At 37.2% G+C, this 21,956-nt stretch overlaps 1 protein-coding gene across 13 annotated transcripts in view; it reads right to left on the bottom strand.

Annotated features, from left to right (window-relative positions):
* Positions 1-21,956, bottom strand: part of HERC1 (HECT and RLD domain containing E3 ubiquitin protein ligase family member 1) — a 210,876-nt gene that overhangs the window by 62,435 nt on the left and 126,485 nt on the right. For 10 of the 13 annotated variants that reach the window (XM_024735254.1, XM_024735265.1, XM_024735262.1 and 7 more), the window contains exons 35-41: positions 20,866-21,105; positions 20,394-20,477; positions 18,079-18,599; positions 15,259-16,034; positions 13,251-13,449; positions 10,963-11,123; positions 4,085-4,201 (exon numbers count right to left, since the gene is read on the bottom strand). In XM_024735254.1, the coding sequence (XP_024591022.1) occupies positions 4,085-4,201; positions 10,963-11,123; positions 13,251-13,449; positions 15,259-16,034; positions 18,079-18,599; positions 20,394-20,477; positions 20,866-21,105 (2,098 nt within the window). The remainder of the gene's footprint in view (positions 1-4,084; positions 4,202-10,962; positions 11,124-13,250; positions 13,450-15,258; positions 16,035-18,078; positions 18,600-20,393; positions 20,478-20,865; positions 21,106-21,956) is intronic. The other 3 variants (XM_024735259.1, XM_024735261.1, XM_024735266.1) reach the window with 2 other exon arrangements.

Here is a 21,956-nt window from a genome sequence, read left to right as displayed (position 1 = left end):
CTATGTTGCCACTGTAACTGAATCTTGTGTTAAAAATCTTACAAACCTTTATGGCCTCTTAAAAAACATACTGCCTTTAATAAAGATGGTGCTTCTCATAATTGCATATAATGATACATAAAAAGTTACAGTAAGAAAAATAAAAGGAATACAAATTGGAAAAGAAGAAGTAAAACGGTCACTGTTTGCAGATGACATCATACTATACATAGAAAATCCTAAAGATGCCACCAGAAAACTACTAGAACTAATCAATGAATTTGGTAAGGTTGCAAGATACAAAATTAATGGACAGAAATCTCTTGCATTCCTATACACCAACAATGAAAGATCAGAAAGAGAAATTAAGGAAACACTCCCATTTACCACTGCAACAAAAAGAATAACATACCTAGGAATAAACCTACCTAAGGAGGCAAAAGACCTGGACTCAGAAAACTATAAAACAGTGATGAAAGAAATCAAAGATGACACAAACAGATGGAGAGATATACCATGCTCCTGGATTGGAAGAATCAATGTTGTGAAAATGAGTCTTCTACCCAAAGCAATCTACAGGTTCAACGCAATCCCTATCAAATTACCAAATGGCATTTTTCACAGAACTAGAACAAAAAATTTCACAATTTGTACGGAAACACAAAAGACCCCGAACAGCCAAAGCAATCTTGAGAAAGAAAACGGAGCTGGAGGAATCGGGCTCCCCAACTACAAAGCTACAGTAATCAAGACAGCAAGGTACTTGCACAAAAACAGAAATATAGATCAACGGTACAGGATAGAAAGCCCAGAGATAAACCCATGCACCTCTGGTCACCTAATCTATGATAAAGGAGGCAAGAATAAACAATGGAGAAAAGACAGCCTCTTCAGTAAATGGTGCTGGGAAAACTGGACAACTACCTGTGAAAGAATGAAATTAGAACACTCCCTAACATCACATACAAAAATAAATTCAAAATGGATTAAAGACCTAAATGTAGGACTGGACATGATAAAACTCTTAGAGGAAAACATAAATCATATCAAGGTCTTTTATGACTCACCTCCTAGAGTAATGAAAATGAAAACAAAAATAAGCAAATGGGACCTAATGAACCTTAAAAGCTTTTGCACAGCAAAGGAAACCATAAACAAGACGAAAAGACAACCCACACGTTGGGAGAAAATATTTGCAAATAAAGCAACGGACAAAGGATTCATCTCCAAAGTATACAAACAGCTCATGCAGCTCAGTATCAAAAAAACAAACAACCCAATCAAAAAGTGGGTGGAAGACCTGAGTAGACATTTCACCAAAGAAGACATACAGATGGCCAAGAGGCACATGAAAAGATGCTCAACATCACTAATCATTAGAGAAATGCAAATCAAAACTTCAGTGAGGTATCACCTCACACCAGTCAGAATGGTCATCATCAAAAAGTCTACAACCAATAAATGCTGGATAGGGTGTGGAGAAAAGGGAACCCTTCTGCACTGTTGGTGGGAATGTAAACTGATACAGCCACTATGGAGAACAGTATGGAGGTTCCTTAAAAAACTAAAAATAGAATTACCGTATGATCCAGCAATCTCACTACTGGGCATATACCCTGAGAAAACTGTAATTCAAAAAGACACATGTATCCCAATGTTCACTGCAGCACTATTTACAATATTGCAAATCAATCAATGTGATACACCATGTTAACAAATTGAAGGATAAAAACCATATGATCATCTCAATAGATGCAGAAAAAGCTTTTGACAAAATTCAACACCGATTTATTTGAACAGGGGGAAAAAAAGGTCTAATACTGACTTTGGGCAAAATAATTAGTTATTCATGCTATCAGTTTAAGACTGTCTGCTATGTTGCCACTGTAACTGAATCTTGTGTTAAAAATCTTACAAACCTTTATGGCCTCTTAAAAAACATACTGCCTTTAATAAAGATGGTGCTTCTCATAATTGCATATAATGATACATAAAAAGTTACAGTAAGAAAAATAAAAGGAATACAAATTGGAAAAGAAGAAGTAAAACGGTCACTGTTTGCAGATGACATCATACTATACATAGAAAATCCTAAAGATGCCACCAGAAAACTACTAGAACTAATCAATGAATTTGGTAAGGTTGCAAGATACAAAATTAATGGACAGAAATCTCTTGCATTCCTATACACCAACAATGAAAGATCAGAAAGAGAAATTAAGGAAACACTCCCATTTACCACTGCAACAAAAAGAATAACATACCTAGGAATAAACCTACCTAAGGAGGCAAAAGACCTGGACTCAGAAAACTATAAAACAGTGATGAAAGAAATCAAAGATGACACAAACAGATGGAGAGATATACCATGCTCCTGGATTGGAAGAATCAATGTTGTGAAAATGACTCTTCTACCCAAAGCAATCTACAGGTTCAACGCAATCCCTATCAAATTACCAAATGGCATTTTTCACAGAACTAGAACAAAAAATTTCACAATTTGTACGGAAACACAAAAGACCCCGAACAGCCAAAGCAATCTTGAGAAAGAAAACGGAGCTGGAGGAATCGGGCTCCCCAACTACAAAGCTACAGTAATCAAGACAGCAAGGTACTTGCACAAAAACAGAAATATAGATCAACGGTACAGGATAGAAAGCCCAGAGATAAACCCATGCACCTCTGGTCACCTAATCTATGATAAAGGAGGCAAGAATAAACAATGGAGAAAAGACAGCCTCTTCAGTAAATGGTGCTGGGAAAACTGGACAACTACCTGTGAAAGAATGAAATTAGAACACTCCCTAACATCACATACAAAAATAAATTCAAAATGGATTAAAGACCTAAATGTAGGACTGGACATGATAAAACTCTTAGAGGAAAACATAAATCATATCAAGGTCTTTTATGACTCACCTCCTAGAGTAATGAAAATGAAAACAAAAATAAGCAAATGGGACCTAATGAACCTTAAAAGCTTTTGCACAGCAAAGGAAACCATAAACAAGACGAAAAGACAACCCACACGTTGGGAGAAAATATTTGCAAATAAAGCAACGGACAAAGGATTCATCTCCAAAGTATACAAACAGCTCATGCAGCTCAGTATCAAAAAAACAAACAACCCAATCAAAAAGTGGGTGGAAGACCTGAGTAGACATTTCACCAAAGAAGACATACAGATGGCCAAGAGGCACATGAAAAGATGCTCAACATCACTAATCATTAGAGAAATGCAAATCAAAACTTCAGTGAGGTATCACCTCACACCAGTCAGAATGGTCATCATCAAAAAGTCTACAACCAATAAATGCTGGATAGGGTGTGGAGAAAAGGGAACCCTTCTGCACTGTTGGTGGGAATGTAAACTGATACAGCCACTATGGAGAACAGTATGGAGGTTCCTTAAAAAACTAAAAATAGAATTACCGTATGATCCAGCAATCTCACTACTGGGCATATACCCTGAGAAAACTGTAATTCAAAAAGACACATGTATCCCAATGTTCACTGCAGCACTATTTACAATAGCCAGGACATGGAAGCAACCTAAATGTCCATTGACAGAGGAATGGATAAGAAGATGTGGTACATATATATAAAGAAATATTACTCAGCCATAAAAAGAAATGAAACTGGGTCATTTGTAGAGATGTGGATGGACCTAGAGTCTGTCATACAGAGTGAAGTAAGTCAGAAAGAGAAAAACAAATATCAAATATTAATGCATATATGTGGAATCTAGAAAAATGGTACAGATGAACCTGTTTGCAGGGCAGGAATAGAAACACAGACGTAGAGAACGGACATGTTGACACAGAGGGGAAAAGGAGGGTGAGATGAATTGGGAGATTAGGTTTGACATATATACAGTACCATGTATAAAACAGATAGCTAGTGGGAACCTGCTGTACAGCACAGGGAGCTCAGCTCGGTGCTCCGTGATGACCTAGATGGGTGGGATGGGGAGGGAGGGAGGTCCAGCAGGGAGGGGACATATGTATACATATAGCTGATTCACTTCACTCTACAGCAGAAACTAACACAACATTGTAAAGCAATCATACTCCAATTAAAAAAACATTAAAAAAAATTATACTACCTGTGGCTTCCATGGCTTTCGCAATCTGCCGGAGAGAGAACCCCATTTCCAACAAGGGTACTGCAATTGCTGGAGGAGGAGGAGAAGTTGAAAGTCTACTGCTTGGGTCTGACAAGGCTGAGACAAAAGAAAGAGAAGTCCTAAATATCACTATATGCCATGAATAAAAGGTATTCTTATAGTAACCATAATTCCCAATTTTCTTAATAGTGTCCAAATATAATGAAATGTTACTCTACTAAGAATTCTCTAGTAACTAAATATGATTAAATCTGATATAGCTTTTTAAGGTTTTTCTTAAAGATAAACTAGCTATAGACAAACCTGCTGAAAAAAATGTTTGTTTTCTTTTTAAAAAATAGTTTCCTACTGACAAAAAATTTCAAGCTTTACAAAAATTTGTAAGAATAGTACAAAGAATTCTTTTACCCTTGAACCACTGGAGAGTAAGTAGCAGACATAATGCTCCATCTTCCCTGAATACATTAATATATTACTCTTACAAATAACAACATTCTCCTGTATAACCACAAGGCAACTATCAAAGTCAGGAAATTAACAATTATCATCTAATCCAGATTCCATTCTAGTTGCAAGGAAAGTCCTGATAACGTTCTTTACAGCAAAGGATCCAATCCAGGATCATCTTTACATTTAATTTTCATGTCTCTTCAGTCTCCTTCACTTTGATACTTTGAAGATTCCAGGCCAGTTATAGGGTAGAAAGTCCCTCAATCTGATGTCAGGTTGTGCATTTTGGCAGGAGAAGCGCAAAACTGATGTTGCCCTCTTCTTACTGCATTCTATTAGATGGTTCATGATTTCATGTTGTCCTATTATGATGGGTCTGACAAGGTTAACTTGATGATGTTAACTTTGATCACTTGAGTGAAGCTGGTATCTGCCAGGTTTCTCCATTGTAAAGGTACTCTTTTTTTAATTTTCTTTGTAATTAGTAAGTATTTGTGGGAAAACACTATGAGAATAGGTAAATATCTCATTCTTCATCAGTTTCACTCTGCATCCATTTATGCTTACTGGCTGAATTAATTATCATTACAACGGTTGACAAAATGATGGGTTTTTTTAAGTCCATCATTGCTTTCAGATTCATCAGTTGGTATTCCACTCTAAAGCAAAGCTTCTCCTTTCTCCATCAGTATAGGGTTACGGATTCTCATTGCATTCATGAGTTACTATCTGTTATTGTAATTATTATTTATTTTTATGCCCCAAATCTCCCAGATTTGGCCAGTGGATGTCCCTTCACTCTGATTTCTATATCCTTCCAGCCTGTGCCCATCATTCTCTGAGTACTTTGTCACTTTATGGCACAAGCTATTCTAGGCTCATCTCATACTGAGACCTGAAATCAGCCATTTCTCTCTCAGAAGATCAAGGTTCCTTCTAGTAGAGAATGGTATTTAAAAGACAGGATCTTGGCACTAGGTGTGTGTACTGCTACTGAAGCATCACTGTCCCAAGGCCCTCGCAGTGGACAGCTGCCAGTGGAGGCCCTCTTCACCCTATATGGTTCTGACACCTAGTGCCAGGCCATATGGACACTTCTTTGCCCCACTTGGACTCCAAAACGTTATGCCAGGCCACTCCCCACACACATGAGGTGTTTTTTTTTTCACCCCAATCTGGCTCTGACAACCCATACTGGACTACCATGCCATGCACCTCCCATACTCTGCTGGCATGAGTGCCTCCCTAGCTTGGCCCCACTTAATGGCTTTCAAATTGAATTAGTAAGGAAGAAGGGAAGGAGGGAAAGAGGGAAGGATGGAGGGAGGGAAGACTATAACTCTCATTTTTGCTTAAAAAAATGTCATTACTGCTACAGTGGTGATAGCCCTGATATATCTGATGGACTTCTCCTTGCCACGGTAGAGTAACAGAGACTAGATTTACCCTCACCTTAAACAACTAAAAAAACAGACAAAAATTATCAAACAACAGTCTGCAGATATTGGACAATAGGTAGTGTAGGACGGTGATCCCTGAGAGAAGAGAATCAAATGAGGCAAGGTGTACAACTGCCTTAGCTTACTGCCTGGAAAGAACTTCCCAAACTGCAGGTCAGGGAGGGTAAATTCAAGCCAAACTCAATGGTCTCTCTGAATGGCGGAGACAGAGTAGAGAGTTCAAAAGTGGCTAGAATTCACAGGGCAGAATCCAGAAAGGGGAGATCTGTATGGAAAGAGGGCAGCTACATAGAGAATTCCAGAAATGTGCAGAGGGTCCTCTTCCCCTCAAGTCCTCAGCTGATGCTAATACAGCAACTATCCAAAGCTAGGGAAAGAATCACCAAGAAGTAGCAGGCAGAACAATCCTTAGAGCTCACATAGGGTTGGGAAGTTTGTGTTACAACAAGCCAGAATGAAAAAACTTTGTAATGCATAAGGTATTAGATACAATACTAAACAAACTAAAGGCTGTCCTGGTCCCACCTAACAAAGCTTAAAAGGAAGTCTTGAAAGAATCAAATTGTTTTCAAGTTACTTAACTGAATTCTAGAACAAAGTTTAATACAATGAACGAAATACAAAATATCCAGCACCCAACTAGGTAAAATTCACAATGTCTGGTACCCAATGAAAAATTACCAAACGTGCAAAGAAACAAGAAAACACAATTCAAGATGAGGAGAAAAATTAATAGAAACAGATCTAGAAATAATTGATAAATTAAGTACCACAGACATTAAAACATACTATAAATACACTTGATTCTCGTTAATTGTGGATTCCCTATCTGCCAATTAATCTACTCCTTTAAGTTAATTTGTAACTCCAAAATCAATACTCATGGCACTTTCACAGTCATTCACATGCACAGGGTGACCAAAAAATTCAGTCTTCTGATGCATTTGTTCCCAGCTGAGGTCAAACAAGGTGATGCTCTGTATTCTTATTTCAGCCCTCAGACTATAACAAGTGTCCTTTCATGCTATTTAGTGTTACTTCTTTTGCATTTTTTGTGCTTTTTGTTGGTAATTTCATTGTTTAAAATGACCCCCAAGTATAGTGCTGAAATGCTGTCTAGTGTTCCTAAGTGCAAGAAGGCTAAAATGTGCCTTACGGAGAAAATGTAAGTGTTAAGCTTCACGCATGCATGAGTTAATAGTGTTGCTGGCCATGAGTTCAATGCTAATGAATCAACAACACATATTAAATATGGTGTCTTTAAATCGAAACACACATAAAATAAGGTTATATATTGATCAGTTGACAAAGTGTGACCAGAAGCTCACAGAAATCTAGCCCTGTATTTTCCCTAGAGAACAATGGTTCAGTTTTCACTAATTCTGTGTTCACAGAATATAACTGTTTTAATAATGAGAACTGTTATTCCATGTATTCTGTAAGGCAGAGGAAAGACTGAGTATGTTAAAAAAGACATGGGAGATTTAAAAAAAAAAAACATACAGAACTTCTAGAAAACTACAATATCTGAAGGGAAACATACACTGGATGGGATTAAGAGCAGATTAGACACTGCAGAAGAAAATATTAGTGACCAGAAGGCACAACAATAAAAATTATCCAAAATCAAACACAGACAGGAAAAAGAATTGAAAACAAAAACAGAGCAGAGCATCAGTGATTGTGATCTGTGGGATAACTGCAAGTGTCTTAACATATATGAAACTGGAGACACTGAAATGGAGGAGTAGTGGAACAGAAAAAAATCTGAAAAAAATAATGAATGAAAAATTTCCAAATTTAATGGACAACTTTAAACCTACATGTCCAAAAACCTCAATAAACCCCAAGCACAAGAAACATGAAAAAAACTACACCAGGGCAGATCACAATCAAATTGCTTAAGCCCAGTGATAAAAAGAAAAATCTTAAAAGCAGCCAGAGAAAAAGGCGTATTACATCAACATTAGAAAGACAGAAGACTTATCACTGGAAACAATGCAAATCAGAAGACAGTAGAGCAACACCTTAAAGTACTGAAGAAAAAGAAACAACTGTCAATATAGAATTCTATTCCCAGTGAAAATATTTTTTCAAAAAGTAAGGTGAAATAGACTCTTTTGGACATATAAGAGCCAAAAGAATTCATCACTAGCAGATCACTACAAGAAATGTTAAAGGAAGTCTTTAAAGCAGAAGGAAATGATACCAGATGCAAATATTGATATACATAAAAGAATAAAGAATCTCAGAACTAGAAAATATGTGAGTAAATAAAAAATACATACTTTAGTTTTTTAAAATATCTTTAAAAGATAATTGGCTATATACAGCAAAAATAATAATGTATTATGGGGCTTTATAAGATTCATAGAAGTTAAATTTATAATAACAAAAGTACAAAGGCTGCGAAAGGGGAAATGAAAGCATACTATTGTTAGATTCTTTTATTATACATGAAGTGGTATAACATTACTTGAAAGTAGACTGTGATAATTAAGAATGCATACTATAAACCTGAAAGTAATCTCTAATAACACAACAGCAAGGATAGCTAGTAAGCCAACAAAGGAGATAAAATGGAATTTTAAAAATATTCGTTTAATTCAAAGGAGATAGAAAAAGAGAAAAAAGGAAACAAAGAACTGATGAGATGAAAAAAAAGAAGGTAGATTTAAACCCAGCTATAACAATAATCACAGTAAAGGTAAATGGTCTAAACATCCCAATTAAAAGGTAGAGAACGTAAGGCTGAATTTTGAAAGCTGGACCCAACTATAGGCTACCTTTAAGAAATCTACTTTAAATACAAAGACCCAAATAAGTTAAAGGTAAAATGATGGGAGAAGATACATGATTATAAAACAAATAAAAAATTCAGAAGTGGCTACATTTATACCAGATAAAGCAGATTTAAGGGCAAACAGTATTAACACAGATAAAGAGAGTCATTTCATAACAATAAAGAGATCAATTCATTAAGAAGATATAAGAATCCTAAATGTTTATGGACCTAAAAACAGAGCTTTAAAGTACATGAAACAAAAACTAATAAATGAAAGGGGAAATAGACAAATCCACAATTATAGTTAGAGATTTCAACACCACTTCCACAGTAATTGATAGAATAGGTAAATGAAAAATAAGTAAGGATAAAGAAGACTTGGACAACACTATCAATCAACTTGACCTAATCAACAATTTCTAGAACATACCACTCAACAGTAGCACATACACATTTTTTCCAAGTGTAAATGGAATAGTTATAAAAACAGACCATAGGGCTTCCCTGGTGGCGCAGTGGTTGAGTCCGCCTGCCGATGCAGGGGACACGGGTTCGTGCCCTGGTCCGGGAGGATCCCACATGCCGCGGAGTGGCTAGGCCCGTGAGCCATGGCCGCTGAGCCTGCGTGTCCGGAGCCTGTGCTCCACAACGGGAGAGGCCACGAGTGAGAGGCCCGCGTACCGCAAAAAAAAAAACCAACAAAAAACACACCATATTCTGCGCCATAAGACAAGTTTCAGAAATAGAGTCACAGATGTAGAAAACAAATTTATGGTTACCAAGGCGGGAAAAGGGATAAAGTGAGAGATTGGGATTGACATATAAACACTACTATATGTAAAACAGATAACTAATAAGAAGCTACTGTATAGCACAGGGAACTCTACTCAATACTACTGAATGACCTATATGCGAAAAGAATCTAACAAAGAGTGGATATATGTATAACTGATTCGCTTTGCTGTACATTTGAAACTAACACAACGTAAATCAACTATACTCCAATAAACATTTTTTAAAATGAATAAGCTTAAAATAGTGAATTGAACATAAGCATTTAGTTCTACTAATTCCTGAAAACCCATTAAAATGGCAGTAAAGGAAATATTTTAAATGCAGAAATCCATAAGGACTGAGAGAACAGGAAAACTGCAATAAAATTTTAGAAGTAAGAAAGCCAATGGGCAAACATAAATTGCCTCAGTGGTCCTGAGAAAACTGAATCCTCCAACAGCAATGAGGAAAGTCAAAACAACAGAACTTATTCCTCAGAATCTCAAAATGTTCAGAAATGGGTGGTAGCAGATACTTCTGGAAACGAAAGTGAGGCAAAAAAATAGGACTGATTGAGAGTCTAAGAAGCAGTTAGAAAATGGTACAACCACTATGCGACACTATAGGCAGTTTCTAATAAAGTTAAATGTCTACCACCAAAAAATAAATAAAAATAAAATAAAATAATTCAAATTATACAAGATATGTTCTTTGATGAAAATGAAATTAAATTAGAAATCAACAACAGAAAGATACCTGGAAAATCCCCTAGTATTAGGAAGTGAAATAACATACTTCCAAATAACCCATATGTCAAAGAAGGTATCAGGGGCTTCCCAGGTGGCGCAGTGGTTGAGAGTCCGCCTGCCGATGCGGGGGACACGGGTTCATACCCTGGTCCGGGGAGATCCTACATGCCGCGGAGCGGCTGGGCCCGTGAGCCATGGCCACTGAGCCTGCGCTCCACAACGGGAGAGGCCACAACAGTGAGAGGCCCACATACCGCAAAAAAAAAAAAAGAAGATATCAATGGTAAACTAGAAAGTACTTTAAACTGAATGAAAATGAAAACATAGCATTTCAAAATGTTTGGATTGCAGCAACATCAGTGCTTAGAGGGAAATTAACAGCATTAAAAATGCCTATATTAGAAAAGAAGAAAAGTCTAATATGACTGATGTACAGTACATTATTTCTCTCTTAAATAGCCATAATTCAATCTACAGCTTCAAAAGAGAGAAGACAGCTCAGTTTGATGGGGCAGATCCCCCTTAATTAAAATCACTGTTCTACCTTCAGTGAAGACAAAACACAATGCCCACATAATAAAGTCTCACACATATGGAATGTCAAGGTCTGGGTGTCATAGCGCATGATAGCACACGCACCTGTGCGGTTAGCTGGCCTTGCTGACTGGGAATCAGGAGAAGTTAAGCTTTGCCTCCTTCCTACTTCATCAGAAGGAGAGGTTGGTAACGATGATATTGGAGGAGTCTGTGCACGACGTGTGGGAAGTACAGTGGTAGTTGGGTAACTAGAGAACATTTGCCTTTAAGAAAACAACAATGGTTAGCACAGAAATCCAATTAGAAAATAATGTATACATCACAATCTTCTTACAGAAGAATATGAGACCTGGAGAACTATACAAGTTAGCTATAGTTTAATTGGGGAGAGGGAAGAGAGACTCCACAGTTTTAAAAATCGTTACCTCATAGGATGCTTTTACTATAAAAGTAATACCTTTTCACGTGTTCAGCAAAATGAAAGCAACATAGCAGGTGGGGGGAATACAGCAATTAACAAAATAGATTTTTTAAAAATCTCTGTCTTCATGCAGCTTTCCTTCTACTATAATACCAAGGTGACAGGGGTATTTTGGTAGGCATATAGTAGTTAGAGAATAAAGAAGACTTTTAAAGATAGATAAATTATAAGTTACTTCAGATACATACATTCGCTATAGCCATGAAATTATTCACATGGATTCAAAGTGAGAGTCTATAGGTAAGTTACGGAAAGAAAAGTGCCCAGTCACCCAACACAAATGAAAAACAGCATATGAATGATATGTCAGCTGTGTAGAGGGGTAAAGGTACAGGAGAAGCAGCCCCTCTCACGCTGAAAAGGCAGACACTGGCTAAAAATAAGTCCAGGAAGATCCTCACTGAGTGACTGCTCTTTAGATTTGTCCAACAAAACTAATAACTTTTTAAGCATCAAAAGAGCACTGTCAACCCAGTCAAGCAACTGTGATACGATGGTATCCACATAGGGGGCAGCTGCTCCCTGATTTTTCTTGTATTAAATGATGCTGAGCCAGGCAGAGACAACTGCAGCTCTACTACAGTCTTAGCCAATAGCAGGGAAATGCAGACTAAGAGGAAAGAAGGAGTCACAGGCCTGGTGAATGTCTCTGGGAGCAAGGGAGCATTATTTTACCATTGAATTCCACACCTATGGAGTTTGAAAGGAAACAAAGAGTCACAGTGTTACTGATTCTCTGTGGATGCCTTGAATTCTGTAATTGCCAGAAGGATTAAAAACCATATTAGAATATCCTATCACTCTTCTCTTCCTCCTTTCTTGAACAGAGGCACTTCCTGGAACTGTGTTACTTAAGTGAGAGCGCTAAGAGGCAGATGTGTGGGGACCTGCCACTGGTAGCTACTTGGATTAGCGCTCCTTCTGTCTAAGACCAGAGCAATAATTCTTAATGTGTGAGCTGAAGCTCACTGCATCAGAATCACTGAAGAAACTTAATTCAAATGCAAACTAGGTGCCACACCAGACCTACTGAATGCGACTTGCTAGGGAATACAGCCCCAGACATTTAAAAAGCTTCCCAGGTGGCTCTTGTGCACACCAAACTTTTAGACTCATTACGATAATAGCCACTCTCTCTCCTATCCTCTAAGATGTGTTTACACACTGGAAACAATAATGACCTATCAATTAAGGGAAGGGGGGAAAGAAATAAGAAAAAGGGAGACTAACTATTCTGCTTCCCTTCATTTCACTTAAGCCCTCGTTAAGAGAGCTCACAAAAGTCTCTCCCTAAAGATTTTCACTCAAAGGTTTTTATTTTATGTATACATCTGGCAAACTGAAGCAAAAAGAAACTTGAGCATTCTTTGGAATTTATGAGTCTACTAAAATAGGGCTGGATGAAGAAGATCATAAGACATGCTCTTTCATTTGAAAAGTAGACTTGTTTGACCTTATAGAAAGAATAAAAGTATGGTTAAAGAATTATGCTTAAAAGGAAAACACCAAGAAGAGAAAATCGTTTTCCTGGAGGTAAGCTCTTTCTTGAGGCTCTAATATTCAAAATGCAAGTATTTACCTTTGGAGGAAAAAAAATATTCAAAAGCCTAGCCAAAAAAAAAAAAAAAAGATCATTATAAGAAGATAGAGTACTACAGTACCTGATTGTCAGTGGTACTGCTGATTAGGTCTGGGACCACCACTAACTGGCTGAGAGACTTTGGGCAAGTTATTAAACTTCTGAGGGACACTTCCAACTTCAGTAAAATGAGTTTGACTATATGATCTCTTGGGTTCCCTCTAGCTCTAGAATGCCTTGACTTAGTTGGACACATTCTTCACAAGAGAACAACTGTGTGTTTAGAACCACAGGCATCAATATGGCAGACATTAAAGTCAATTTCCCTACCTGAGAAGACTAAGTGGCATCACTCCTGGGGACTCAGATGCAGGCACCGTTTCTGTGTCAGTGACTGGAGTGGTGGCAGTTGTGGTGTCCTCCAGTGAGCTGCTCATAAAGGATGTTGTACTCGAGGCTGATGGGCTAGTGGTAACTGGCGTCTGTGCCTGTTGGGCTTGGTCACTTTCTTCAGCTTGTTGATCAATCTCTATAAACCAAGATTACGGTTAAGAAAGTAGTAAGGATTTGTTTTTTCAAAAGTGACGAGGGAATGGGAAGCTTTTAATTTGGAAAGCTTCTAAATATATTTCATAAGTATCAATTTCTGCAAAAGATTTACAGAAAAAAATGTTCTTATATATATACATCCTGCATTCACTATTGTACTTGTTATAGACTCTACAGACAATAATGTAACAAGCCCTTGTAATTACTCATTTCTTATTTTAGAGAAGGTGCTCTTAAAAACAAAAAAGTTTCACTTTTGTTTGTTAAGATTTAACCAGAGGTTCTCTAAAGATCATTAAAACTGTGTTTCCTTAGCACTTTGATTTTGAAGCCTATCTTTAGTCTTTAAACAAGCAAAGATGAAGATATGTAAATACAAGAATAATAAAAACCTAAACAGAAACTCCATGTTCTGAAAATGACAGTGCTTCACAAAATAAACTACTCCCAAGAGTTTAAAAAAAAAAAGTTAAAACGTCTAAGGGCTTACAAATATTTGTAATTTTTCCTATCTGGTAAGGGAGCCTACAAATAAACATAATCAAGATAGCAGTTGTTACAAATAGAGAGCTAATTCTATTTGGCTTGCTAAATGACGAAGTACTTTTCATAATCATGATCTTAACACTCCTATTTATATGCACCACACACCTCTCTCTTCCTACTTACTATCTAAGCTAAAAAAGGAAGAAGGGGAGTAAGGGAAAAGGTAAAAGAAGAGGAAGAGGAAGGGAAGGAAGAAAAAAAGAATGGAAGCACCATGAAGGCAGGTGACTTTGTTTTGTTGACTCCCCAAAATCTAGAATAGTACCTGGCACACTGTAAGCACTCAGTAAACGTTTACTAAATGAACCTCATTTTTATCTCAGAATTCATATTATCCCCAAAGGTGAGGATAAAAGATAAAACAAGGTTTTTTACACACAATATATAGTCTATGAAAGTAGTACTTTAAAAAGTCCTTTAAAATGTCTCTGAGAAGTTATCAGAATAATATATATATTGAATCAGATCAGTAAATACATGAGTACCTTCTGTGGCACGAGTTAAATTTCAGTTTTATGAAATGTAATAATTATTAAGTTCTAATACTTGCATAGGTTTAAAATAGAAAATTATAGGTACAGGCACACCTCGGAGATATTGCGGGTTTGGTTCCAGATCACTGCAATAAAGCAAATACTGCAATAAAGTGACTTTTTGGTTTCCCAGTACATCTAAAAGTTATGTTTACACTATACTGTAGTCTGTTAAGTATGCAACAGCATTATGTCTTAAAAAAAACCCCCAAAACCAATGTACATATCTTAATTAAAAAATACTTCATTGCTAAAGAATGGTAACCATCATCTAAGCCTTCAGCAAGGCACAGCAGCAACATCAAAGATCACTGATCACAGATCACCATAAGAAACATAATAATGATGAAAAAGTCTGAAATATTGTGGAATTACCAAAATGTGACAGAGACACAAAGCAAGCAAATGCTGTTGGAAAAATGGCACTGAAAGACGTGCCTAACCCAGGGTTGCCACAAACCTTCAATTTGTAAAAAACGCAGTATCTGCGAAGTGCAATAAAATGAGGTATGCCTGTAGACAGATGATTATTAATATAAAGAAACAGAAAGGAACTGTTTTCCTTGCAAAGGAAATGTGAAAATTGCTTTGGCCAAAAAAAAAACAAAACAAAACAAAACTTGTAAGTCTTTAATAGAATATATCACTTCTGACAATTATGAATAATTTCAATAGCACGGAGCAAAAATTTTAAAAATCAGATAACTTACCTTGCTTAATTTTGCCCCCAAACTGGTCTTCCAAAAGGCCATGGACCACTAACTTATAGATCATGGCTTGAGCTCGTTCCAGATCTGCTAATCCCAGGGCTCTCTTTATGGGTGACCGCATAACTGCTCGTTTCACCATGTGGCGCATCAAGAACTGAAGGGCTGCACGCATCTCCACATCTTCATGAACAACTGGAGAGCTCGCACAGTCTGAGTTGTGGCCATTTTCAGCCAGAACTTTTGGTATCAGCAACAGTTCCGCATATTTACTACAGCCAAGAAGAGCACTAAGTGATTTCATAGCACCGAGGTAGAGATAGGACAGCTGGACTGCTCTGATTTCTGACTGGGCTATGTCATGGTTTTTGGATATGTGTTCGTGATTTTTTCTTTTTCCTTCTGTTATTTGATGTTGGGATTCCACACCTGGCACTGTTGAATCTAAAGAAAATGAAGCTATTTCGTTTTCTGATTTGGAGCTTGTGGTACCCTGACTTTTAACATCATCAGATGTTAAGCCTGTTCGTGTATCTAAAGCAGATTCATTCTCAATTTTCTGCTCAACATCCCCTTTCTCCTCAGACTCATGTCGGTGTTTCTTTTCATGTCGCTTGGTGCTCTGTTTGCCCATGTCTTCGTGAATGCCAGTCAGATATGTGAGGTCCAGCAACACAGAAGCCGTCAGGCCTCGAAATCGTGCCACGTCAAAAGGAAGCGGTTCACAGGGTTCCAGATTATACAATGGAGTATCACTAGGCGACCAAAAAGTTGGGAAGCTTTAATAAAGATCAGAATGACACAGGAAGAAGCAAGTGAGGGATAGACAAGAGGAAGGTACAGAAAATAATGTAGACAAAATACAATGTATCATGTACACAGTACAGAGAATAATTTGCACAAACTAGAGAACTCATTACAAACAGAAAAATGAATCTATTATGAGAAAATGGGGAGATGTGATGTTAAACGCAAAAGCAATGAGATGTTCATGTGCTTTCAAACAAGAATATTCATTATTATATAATATAAGCCAGGAACTGGCAAAATTTCTGTAAAGAGCCGAACAGTAGATATTTTAGGACTTGGAGGCCACATGGTCTCTGTTGCAACCTTTCAACCCTGCCATCATAGTGTGAGCGCAGCCACTGATAAACCTGAATGAATGTGTGTGGCTATGTAACTTTATTTACAAAAAGAGGAGCCGGACCAGGTGTAGTATGCTGCTCCCTGATGTAAGCTATTTGGAAAGTTTGCATAATAAATCTACTTTATTATATGGGTAATGGCCATTTATAACCTGTTCCAGATAAGACTTTGTTTCATTCAAAAAAATTACTTTGTAGTCTTCAATAAATGCTTCTAATTTAGTTTAAGCAAAAACATGATCACGTATTTCCTGATACTCATCAAGAATTTCCATACGTTTAAACATGTTATAATTAAACAAATTGGAACAGAAAACTTTAGCAAGTATACAAAGTTTGGTGGCATACATTTGTTCTATTAACCGAAATCTTGGTTCTAGCTTAACTTTTCAAATCTTGTTTTCCCTTTGTGTCATTTTTCTTGTTGGTTTTAATTTAATTACTCTGCTATATCGTATTAGGCATCATAAATCCTTTCCGAAACAAGGCAAAGAATAAAAGAAAAGGCAGATACTTTCACAAGTAAAATTTTCATTGCTTTCTTAGCTTGAAGTCCATTAACTCCTGAAATTGTGTGTAAACTTCATGTATGGTTATTTTTCAGCTGAGAGGGTCCATAGCTATCATTAGATTCTAAAACAGTACCACCTCCAAAAATTACTTAAGAACCACTGTTTTTTTTTTTTTTTTTTGCAGTACGCGGGCCTCTCACTGTTGTGGCCTCTCCGGTTGCGGAGCACAGGCTCCGGACGCGCAGGCTCAGCGGCCATGGCTCACGGGCCTAGCCGCTCTGCAGCATGTGGGATCTTCCCGGACCAGGGCATGAACCCGTGTCCCCTGCATCGGCAGGCGGACTCTCAACCACTGCGCCACCAGGGAAGCCCGAACCACTGTTTTTGATACTGTCCCATGTCATATTAACAATGGAATCACTTTAAGCAGTATAATGAACAGTTACATAGTATCATCAATAAATCCATGTTTTCAAATGATATAATTCTGTACAGTCATTAGGTGAGTGAGTCCCCTTATCGACTGAGATACTTGACATACTTCCTTTTAAACATATGAAGTTTCTATTTCACACAAATCCTATCTGATTGCAAACACATCTAAATCCTTTTAAGCACACAGTTTGTGCCAAATAAATGTAATTTTCATACCCATCCAACATGTTGCACACTAAGGGTATAGAAATATATGCTTAAAAAAAGGCAAGAATACTTAAAAATCACAGATAATCCAAAACCTAATTTTAGTCACTCAAATGTTCCCATTGTACATTCAAAGCCCTCCTACGTAAAATGTAACTGACAGATCTGCTGACTGGCTTTTTTCTGTCCCAATGTGTAATGGAAATGATTAAAAAGGAGGAAGCCAAATGAAAAATAGAAAGAAGGATCCCAGTTACACCTAAACTAGTGAGCTTACCATTTCTTCACAAAACAAAATAAAAACTATATATTTTACAAGCCACTAGTATTCCAAGGAACATGTGTCTGGGAAATATTTCTTTATGAAATCACAGTACTCATACTCAGATGTATGAAAAAAATTATTTTAAAAAGTTAATTGGCAGCTCACCTAAAATACATAATTACTCACTGTCCATAGGCAATGGCCCATTTCACCAATAAATACTCATTTGCTGAAAGTGTAACTCAACAAATCATACCTGATGGTAATTTCTGCTTCATCCCATTGGACTTTGGCAGACGTGCTGCCCTCCTTGACCACTCCCAGCAGTGTGGCATGGCGCCCAGTTTGCTTGTGAACACACCGACCTCCAACTCTAAGACCAGCATCAACTCCTCCTATCACTGCCAGCACGGGCCACACCTCTATGCAAAGGGTCCTCAGCTGCGGCTCTGAGAGGTCAGCAAGGCCATGTCTATTGTGTTTACCTTTCTCTTCCTCTTTGCTCTCCTTCTCCTCTCTCATTTCATTTTCCTCTCGGCTTTGAACCGAGCGGCTTTTCTTTAGCTTCTGACCTGAATCTTTAATACATATCTTAATTTTGTGTAGCCTTTCCATCATTTTTTTGTTAATGCAGTAAGTCCAACGGTCTGTTCGATGAAGGATACGAATAAGCTGAATAGTGGCCTCTGCCAGCACTGCTGCTACTGGACTACAAATGGGGTCTCCTGGAAGTAAGTCTCGTGGTGTGCCACGCATCTGCATATCACAAATTTTCACCTATAAAAGAGGGTAGCAAATGTGTGATTATTAATAGTTCTCTATTAATTCTGTAAATTATAAAACTATAAATTCCAACACATGAGTCCCATGTGGAACTAGTATTTGGTCTCCTGATACATGTCTATTACACTATTGGCCCCCAATAAGGAGGGAACAAATATTACAGTTCTACTGAAGTCAGCAGCAGTATGGTCCTGTGAAATAAGCTACCCTGTCATTTAAACTGCGTGCAGTCTGTGAGCAGCAGTGCTGTTGTGGCCACCCAAGAGATAGATATAGACCAAGGTGTATGTGACTGACTCCATTTAGCACCAACCCCCACCCCCCGGAAAAGTCTTGAGGATCTAGCCACTCTAGTCCTCAAGACACCAGAATAATAACGAGTCCTGGGACCATCTTATATTGTTCCAGGGGCACAAAGATAAAATCACAAGGCTAGAAAATTGGTATATTCTCAATCTGGACACGCATTTCAAATAAGACATAGAGGCTGAAAGAAGAGCAAGACTTGGGTTCAAATCTTAATTCTGTGTAATTTTTGGAAATCATTTAATCTCACTAACCTCAGCTTTTTCAACTGAAAAAAAAATCGGCACTAATAACATTATCTATCTGTTACTATATTAAAGATTAAATTAGACTATGCACATAAAGTGCTTATCAGTACAGTGCCAGACACCCAGTAAATGTTCAAAAAATGTTAACTATTATTAGTATTGTTTTTTATCAGATTCTGAAGTCAGAAAAGGCTTCTGGGTAGAATAAAGTGATTGATACAAAGCCTATGGTTAAATTAATTCCTTCAAGGTTCACAAATGTTAGGGAGCAACAGGCCATCATTCTAACCAGAACGTACCAGTACCTATTCTAGGCTGCAAGAATATCATCAGGGAAAGGGATAAAAGCAGGTACTGGGTTGCCTCTTTATTTCATTTCCAGTTCAGTTTTGTTGACGACCTGGTTCAAGAAGCAGTTCCCCTCTCTCATGAATGGCTAGCTTGAAATTATACCTCCTTGAAAATTTTAAAAATATATTAAAAGCCCAGAATAAATGGTAACTTTCATGGTTAGAGTTTACCAAATCTAGCACTTCCATTATAGACACATTATATATGAGATGGCTTGAAAACTTTCTACTAAAAATTAACTAGAAATTCCGGAGACCAGACCTAGGCTACTTTTACTTGATGTTATATCCTCAAGTAAAAGGACGGGGTAGAAAACAAATCAACCCACAGGGAGACCACAAAGAAGTTTCTCTCTAACTGGGTTTTACATGAGGAGAAAAAAAAGTTTTTAATGAGAGGGTTATCTCTTTAATACTGTCCTCCTGAAGGTTTAAGGTTCAAATTTACACCATCTACAAGGTCTGAGAACCCTCTAAGCTGAATGAATGAAAGGCAGCTTCCCCGTCATAACTGAAACCTCCATTATTCACCTAATGGTATCTGATTACAATGAAGATTATTTTTAGATTCCTCTCTCATATGCACAACTGCCAGTAAACCAGATTATCCCTAAACTATTTCCTATAATTCCTATAATTGCACATATGTTTGAAAGTTGACTCACTATATTCAAATTACCAGAATATCAAATAGTGCCTTAATAAAGAGCAAAGGCAACTTCTAAAAGTAATCTAACCTTCATCTGGAAGAGTAAATTATCTGAGCAAGTACTTTTAATGGTAGAAATAGCTTATTATTTCTGTGAACTCTGATGTTAACAAATATTAATAAAAAATAACAAATACCCTTTATGCTTAATTACAAAGGTTTGAGGTTTCATTACCTTTTCCCCTGGGTTGCTACTATAGAACATTACGCATGGGTACAACTCTGCTGCATCCACATCTTCAAAAGCTAATTTGGGTTCCTATAGTGTGGCAGAGGTGATGGGAAAAAAAGGAAACAAAATTTTTTTTTAATTGATAATATCCAAGACACATTAAGAATCAAAGCTCTTATGAGACAGAGTAAGTTACTAGAGCCAAATCTCAATTAACCTTGCTAACCATGCTAAGGAAATTCCACATATAATAAATGACCTTAATTTGTTCCTCTGTTTCAACAATCTTCCTGGGATTTTACTATCTTTCTTTTTTTTTTTTGGTGCTGATAAATATTATAAGAACAGAAAGGTATTAGAGAAAAAGCAGAGAAGAGAAAATAATCTATAAACTGAATAGCTAGTACCTGAGTAACTGAGTTGAGGATAAATAAAAACAGGAAAACATGCAATACTTCTGAATGAGTTTCAGTACCTCTCCATTTTTCCCAAAGGAAATGGTCCTGGCTTCCATGTCTAACACACAGGTAATGAAATCTCCTTGAGTAAAGCTGGACAATGTCAGAGTCTGTTCTCCATTGTGATAGAGGTTACCACTGTAGGCCCGATAGAGCCACATATCCGAGGTAGTACGGTGGTTAAAGTCATGTACTGGCCAGCGAGAAACTCCAACACAGGTGCCTTCATTACCTCTGTTTTCCTTCACAATGTAAAACTAAAATGAAAGTGGTAATGTTCACTAATATTCAAAAAACTTGTTTATATACTATTAACTGTATAAAGCCATACTGGGGAATGTTTGTGAATAATATTTATGCATTTATGAGAATATAAATAAACATATTTTCAGCTTAAGTGAAAATAACATACAAATGAAATAATTTCATGATTTTGTAAAGATTTTAAGACAGATTTAATCTTTACCTTGTAGAACATTTAGAATAACCTTTGAGTATTTAAAATAAACAATTTTAACTTACATCTTAATTATGAAGCTGAGGAAGTACATCCAGTCCAGAAAATTATTAATGGAAAGCTTCAATTCTTTATACCAATTTTCTAACTACTCTCTTGTGTATACTTCTGTGCAGAAAAGAGTTAATAGAGCAGGCCTGAGACTGCTGTCTTTAAAAAGGCATGCTTGTAACACTGGCCCTTGGCTAGCATCTGGGAATTCGACTTGTATACAGTTTCCTACACTGTTAGAAAACTTTCCCAAAATGATTCGGGTGGCTCACCAGGACAAGAATGTTTGAACAAACAACGTGGTTTACACTGAACACGAACTTTCCTTTTGGGAGCTGGAGTTTTGGTACGTGCCAGGCAGAGGATACCTTCATGATCAGTCTCCAGTAAAAATCTTGGGAACTAAGTCTCTAAGGGGGTTCCCTAAAACATCACACACATGTTGCTGCATTTTCTTGCTGGGACAAGACTGCAGTCCATGTGACCCTTCATGGGAGGGAGAGAACATAAGGAAGCCTCCACGTGGATTCCTCCAGATGTCACCTGTGTCTTTTTTCCTTATTATCCAGTTATGTATCCTTACTACCTTGTTATAATAAA

Source organism: Neophocaena asiaeorientalis, unplaced genomic scaffold (assembly GCF_003031525.2).
Source record: "Neophocaena asiaeorientalis asiaeorientalis breed wild unplaced genomic scaffold, Neophocaena_asiaeorientalis_V1.1 scaffold264, whole genome shotgun sequence".
Lineage (NCBI taxonomy): Eukaryota > Metazoa > Chordata > Mammalia > Artiodactyla > Phocoenidae > Neophocaena > Neophocaena asiaeorientalis.
Note: the sequence above shows the minus strand (reverse complement) of the source record. Positions and strands in the feature narration are given on the sequence as shown.